Here is a 6,961-nt window from a genome sequence, read left to right on the forward strand (position 1 = left end):
ACACCACTTTGTGAATTTTTTTAAAAATGCTTGCAAAAATCTTTGGAAACCTAATTTTCAGACAGTGCAGCTGTTTCACTGCCCATCATTCATAGTGTAGCACCTATCTCTTCTCAGTCATTTAAGAGCAGTTAATGGCAGTAGTATAGATTAAAATAATATTAATCTGCATTATTTAAAATTTTTTGTTTTTAGAGTCTGTTTGTTGAATTTTAATCATTTGAAAGTTATATTGTGTTTTCCAAAATACAGTTAGTAAAAGTTTATGTAATATGTTATCTATTACAGAGAGGAACCTCAATCCCAAAGCAGCCTGCCTTAAAAGAAGGGAAGAAGAAAAAGTTTCTGCCGTATCGGTAGAACCCCCAAATACACATCCGGGAGCTCATCCTGGACTTACTGATACTACCAACCCTATGGGTCATATGTAAACCATCAGCCAGGTAAGCAATGCAATAAATGCTTAGTACAGTACATCAGCTTTTGTTATGGTTAGTTTGAACTCTGTACAGGCATATCCCACTTTACGGACACTCATTTTATGTACACCCGCAAGTGTACATAAAGTGCCTCACAAGTACAAACATTCCCGAGCTGTGCATCCACAGTAGACAGAACTGAAGCTCTGAGCACGTAGCCTGCCCTGTTCCAGTGTGCGCTTCCTGTGTGTATCCTGGCCGCCTCCCCACTGCCGGTGACATCACTTCCGCACGGTGGTTCTTCTGGCTTCCTTGTCAGCCACAGAACGCCATCCAGCCTCTCCACAACACCAGTATCCTCTATGCACAGCGCAATGTCCGAGGGATGAATTGGTGCGGCCCCCCCTTGTATCAGATGAGCCTATTTACATTTTCTATCTGTGAGTGTTCCCCTGACGCCCCCACTACAGCCCCTGACATTCACACTGCAGCCTAGAAGTGAAAAAAAGGTATTGCTTCACATTAAGCACATTTTTGTTTTACATACATGCTCTGGTCCCATTGTGTACTTAAACGTGGGGTATGCCTGTAATTGCTGAGGGAAACTTAACAATTCTCCGTGTCCCCGGCACATATGTTTAAAAATGAAGATTTTAGCTATAGAACACTTTATTAAATTCTTAAAAAAGACAGTACTTATGTAGTAGGAAAAAGATCTGTTCAATGGGTGAATTGGATACTTTTGGGGCTTGCAAAGTGGCATAGAGAAATAAGTTTGCTTTATTTCCGCATGACCTATATGTTTTTGTCAAACTAATAAAAGGGTGAACTCCATTTTGGAGCATTGTGAAAATAACAGAGGGGGTGACTTCAAAGTGACATACTTGTCTGATAATGTGCAAGAAATTTTAAAGCGGTGGATGTAAAATTGATATACTCGAGTGAGAGTGACACATTTCCTGATAAGTTGCCTATTGAACTTTAGTAAGTGAGGCTTGTATTATACAATGTACTGTCTTGATTTAAACTTACCTCACACATTAAATTGTTAAAAGAGAAAGTAAACCATTAAAATAAATGAAAAAGCATTTTTTTAAATAATAAAAAAAAATGGCTTAAAAGGCGGTAGAGGGAAAGAAAAAAGAAAAGTGCCCATGTAGATTCCCAAGTGACATTTTGGCCTAGGCCATAAACCTGGAAGAAATGGGGAAAACAAAGTTTAAAACAAGTAAATATAATATACCTTACCGTGTGTTTTATATATATATATATATATATATATATTTTTTTTTTTACCTATCACAGCTCAGTGCAGTATACTGGTGTGAACAAAACCGCTTCCAAACCATGCGTTTGCTAGCAATGAAAATGCAGCTAAACGTGTGAAATCTCATCTAATGTGAATGAACAGGTTAACAGAAAGACATTGCAAGCAACCTAAAATGAAATATTTAGTTATCAAAATAATACAGCTGTAAAGAGAGTGGGGGAGATGGTTTATCCTGGGACTCTTTGGAAAGTTGCTGGGTTAACTGAATTTTTTAAGTGAACCTGATTGTTGTCTAAACTGCATAACTGCACTGAAGCGTTTTCTTGTGTCTTCAAGTGCCTGTGTTGGTCTTAAAATCAATCTCAATAGAGCTCCCTTGGATCATAGGCTGTATATACACCAACAGCATTTGCCAAAGTTTAAAGTCCTCCCTCCTTTCATTCAACCATCTAATGCCAGAATAACTTTGGGCAGCAGTGGCTCTGCCATTTGACAGTGGAGTGGCAGGGAGTTAGACTAAATACCATGAAGGGGTTAGGGCTTAATCTTGACTTGAGCAAAAGTCAAGGACTTGTGTACAGCTAAGGTCTTTGATCCAAGATGGCTTGATTTGAAAGCTAACCGGTAGTTAGAAATGTTTTACACCAGTTCAGATTCACTTTAAACAGATAAAAGTTATAGGTCTGTTATACTATTATATCATACACCCCAAAATACAAAAATAATTTTCATTTTGACAGTTTAAAAAAAAAAAGCTAATAAAAAATAAATCGGCCTTTGCTTCTGACACTTTCTTGTGGAGTGGTTAATGGCACCTTGCCTCATCACTGCCTCCTGGGAAAGCTGGGTGCTCACAATCTTGCCAGCATTCACTCCAGCTTATTGCAGGAATGCATTTTTGCAGGATTTTGAGTTGAATGGGTTCCCTGGGCATTATGCCTCAACAGGTTTTACACCTGGGTTTGACTGGCTTATAGTTGGCTTGGAATTAAGAGGATGTCTCATGAAATCTTTGTGAAACTGCTTGAAGTGGAATTAAAGCTTTGTTTTTTTTTGTTTTTTAAATACCAAATATGTTATACTTACCTTTTCTGTGCAGTGGTTTTGCACAGAGACGCTCAGATTTTCCTCTTTTTGGGTCCCCCCGCCAGAGCTCCTGGCTCCTTCCCCCTCGAGCAGTGCCCCCAAAGAAAACTGCTTACCCTGGGGGCACCGCTGCATGCTTTCTTCCAAGCCACTACGCTTTGCTCGCTCCTCATTGGCTCACTGGCTGGAATTGAAAGCAGTGATAGCCAATGGGCTCCCGCTGCTGTCCCAGCCAATGAGGAGGGAGAATCCAGGGACAGCTGAGGCTATCGTGAACATCACTGGATCGGAGGGAGCTCATGTAAGGTCTGTTGGGAGTTCTGCACACAGAAGGCTTTTTACCTTCATGCTTAGAATGAATAAAGATAAAAAGCCTTCTGACTTTAGAACCAGTTTAACTATCATAACTTTGCAATAAGCTGTTATTTTTATTTTGACTATGCTGTTTCTAGGGTCCTTCTTTTGAAAATTCTAGTTGCTTGATTGCCATACTGACTGCCTTTAAATGCTTTTGATTAGCTGTCCTAGATCAGTGACATAAAGTATTAAAGTTAGCGAGTTGGCACAAGACCCAGCTGACATGCATTTCCAAAGGTGGCAAGCAATGAAAAGCCCTATATTTCTCTCATGGTAAACTTCTCCTGTGATATCTTTGAATTGTTGCTTGTTTTTTGGCTGCAGGTTTCATTTTATGGTTTACTCTGAACGTTTTTAAAGCAGTTCTTCAGCCTGGTTTCTAAAAATTAAAGGTCAGCTGCTACAAAAATTTTAGCTGTTGACTTTTAATAAACAACCACCTGTCCAGGGATCCAGTGCTGTCCTCACCCGGACCAGTGCTTTGCTGGTCTTCAGATTTCTGGCGCCGGCATGTTAACTGTGGGAAGGCGCTGTAACTCCTTGTGGCTCTTCTGCTGGCTTTTCACTATGCATGCGCAGGCCAGGCTACACCCTGTGAATAGTCCTACAGCCTCCTAGGACCTGTGACATGTCCTAGAAGGTTGTGGGCAGGGAGAGGGACCAAACTTCTGCTCGGATCACCATGGGAGCAGTAACTTGTCAAAACTAGGTAGCCCAATCCCCCCCCCCCCACAAAAAAAGTGCCAAAAGTTGAGGAGGAGTGGATCTTCCCCTTTTGCATGAAGTTCCACTTTAAGTAACTTGTTAAGCTATGAAAAAACAAGTTAAAAATAGTACTTTGGGAATATTTATATTGATCTTTGTTCTCTTTCAGGACTCCCACACTATGGATAGTATATATAGAGGGTGTTCTCATCAGAAGGACACACAAACTAGCATATCGACGACACAAATCTGACAGGATAAGGAGAAAATGAAGAATTTGGGGGGACTTGAATCAAGATGCCCAACACGCAAACTGATGAAAGCAAATGTGGAACATCTGCATCAGAAGTTGAAATCTGCTCGTATTCAGCCCACATGTGAACATATCTTACTGTTTCAGTGTGTCGTTCCTGCACAATCAGACTGTCCTACTATCTCCACACATCGTGGAAGCTGCCTTGTGCCTAAACTGAATTGACAAATGCATTGTATCTACAAATTTTATTTATTAAGGAACTGTTGTAAAGGTCTACATATAAAAAAGGGAAAAGTTGGGCTGAAAGTGGTAAAGATTTCAGTTGATGCCAGCATTTGTTAGAACTTTTCTCATATAGAGAATACAAACAGTGGCAACCTGTGACCCTTTAGCATTCCCAGCATACCTATTAGTGTCTTAAAGAAGGAATGGAAATGGATTTTTATTTCCGCTCCTTTTGCCATATACATAGTGTTTTCCTTCCACAGGAAAATATTCCTTGGTATAGCTTTCTTTTTTTTTTTTTCTTTTTTATTGTCGTTCTCTGATAATCTAAGCAGTTATGGTCATAGGTAGCCTCAAAATCCATACTTTGACTAATTTACTGTCCTAGAGAAGATTAAGACTGGAGCAGTGCTGTGACTTCGCAGCTTCCTAAGTGATTTTCCACCGTATTTTTCTGGATTATTTGTTTTGCTGATAAATTAAAAAATCCCTAAACTTCACGATGAAACAGAACTGTAATCTGAAGGGGTTAATGTAACATATCGGACCATCATCTTGTCCCATGCAGTATCTTCAACCTGTAGGACACCAAGGTGTTAGCTGTAAGCACAAATGTAAAGTACAGATATGATTTTTTCAGGCAGTGAATATGGTAAATATACCATGGCCTGATGCATGAACAAATCTAAATGTACAATGAAACCCAAGAGCAATGGTCACCATTAAAACACAAATTCTAGTTAAAGTTAAAACATGACAAGAAGGAATAGAATGTAATCATCTGAAAAAAGCCAGCAGTTTTAGCGGAATCTCTGATCCATTATGTTATGATATAAAATATTTTCAAACTGTGTCAGTCCCTTCCAAAACTTCCATGTATACAGTCTTCCACTGCAGTGACCATGGACAAGAGAAATCAGAGCTGGATCCTGGTTTGAACAAAAAAAATTCCAAATGTATCAGAAAACTGCACAGAACAAAATATTTTTTCTTTTTGATGGGAAAATATATTTTATTGGTCCCTTACAACATGAATAACTAAGTTATTGGATATAACCTTTTACTTATCTGTGTATCTGGCATCATGGGACTAGATCTGTGGCCTTGTTCTTTATTTCAGTATTTATCATCTAAACAGACATTGTTGCTTTTGATATGCGAGAGTGGATCACGTGCCACTGCCTGGCCTTTTTTCTTCTTTGCTCCTTTTTTTTCCTCTTTTCTTTTTCTCTTTTTTTTTTTCTTTTTACATTTTTTGTTTCGCTATGTTAGACTTTGCAGTATGCCCAGAAGCTTTCCTTCATAAAATAGAAAGAAAAAACATTTGGCTTATTTTTCACTGTAGTTAGTCTTTTATACAATAATCTTGTAAGAAAATTTCTTGAATTCTAAATATTACTCTTTCTAGATTTTTGAAATCGAAAAAGTTTTCAGTAAAAAGTTTCTTACTTTATTTTACTATATTAGGTAGTAAAAATGTAGGGTTATTTACTGTAACCTGTTCATTAATATCAAAAATTTACAATAGCATTTTAAGAACATAGTAGGGTCCTAGCATACCGTGTAGTACCTATGGAGTATTGTAAGAGCTACTTGTCCAAGATGAATTGCTAATCATCTTGTTCTACAATTTTCATTGTTGGTCTATTGCAGATTTGTACCCTGTGTCAAATTCAACGTATTGTTGATAACTTTCAACCAGCAGCAAGAAGTTCAAATTTTTTTCTGTCAGTGTAACAGAAACACAATATGTATATAACATTTATGTAGCAATAAATGTGCCATCTTTTTTAAATTTGGTTTATTGGAAATTTTATTTTACTTTTAGCAAAGTAATTTTTAATGTCTTCTGCTAAGGGAGTATTGCACTTTCAAAAAGCCAAATCTCAATTTCCTCCTGTTGCTTCCTCCTTTAAACAAAATATGCCTCGGGCATCTCTGAGGCAAGGCTGGCTAAAGTGTATGAGCTACACTTTTATGATGTGAACAGGAAACATGCCCCAAAACCAGATCTTGGAGAGTTGGTCATCCCCACATTCCAACACCCTCCCAATCCCTATTCCTCTCTAGCACCACCTCACCAAGTTTCTCCTCTTTATCCCCTTTTCTCTTTTACAAGAAGCCTATTGCTACAGTATGGTATACCCTAGGTTGATTAGCAATCCATGGAAATTCAATGAAGAGACAATTGTGGTTGTTGAATACATTTTTAACACCTTAATGACTTTAAAGGACACATGAAATCACCCCTTCTGTACAATATTTTTTATTTAAAATGTATATTTAACATTTTTATGTTTTTAGATATGCAATCATCTCATGACTGTCTACTTAGATGTAAATTTATTCCTATTTAAATAAATAAAAATATTGAAAAAAATATATATATATGCTCAAACAGAGACCTCAGATCTGATGAATATCCAGTTCTAAGTATTTGGGTCTACATCAGGCCAGGCAGCTTTTTACTTTCTTAAGTCTTGTTGGCTGACCATGTATCCACTCTCTGCCACAGCATATAATGTGTCTGCTTGCAGGGAAAGAGGTAGTCCATTATATACAATGGCAGCTGTTCATAAAGCTTAAATAACTGATGTGAGGTCTGTGTTTGGCTTAACATTCACAAGATGGATGAAAGTAGAA

General features: G+C 37.9%; 1 protein-coding gene across 7 annotated transcripts in view; it reads left to right on the top strand.

Annotated features, from left to right (window-relative positions):
- Positions 1 to 6,113, top strand: part of TCF12 (transcription factor 12) — a 273,710-nt gene extending 267,597 nt beyond the window's left edge. For all 7 annotated transcript variants that reach the window (XM_040342741.1, XM_040342743.1, XM_040342744.1 and 4 more), the window contains 2 exons: positions 289 to 443; positions 4,007 to 6,113. In XM_040342741.1, the coding sequence (XP_040198675.1) occupies positions 289 to 431 (143 nt within the window). In that variant the 3' untranslated portion in view covers positions 432 to 443; positions 4,007 to 6,113. The remainder of the gene's footprint in view (positions 1 to 288; positions 444 to 4,006) is intronic.
- Positions 6,114 to 6,961: the final 848 nt, after the last annotated feature.

The sequence above is a fragment of the Rana temporaria genome, chromosome 3, assembly GCF_905171775.1.
Source record: "Rana temporaria chromosome 3, aRanTem1.1, whole genome shotgun sequence".
Taxonomy (NCBI): Eukaryota; Metazoa; Chordata; class Amphibia; order Anura; family Ranidae; genus Rana; species Rana temporaria.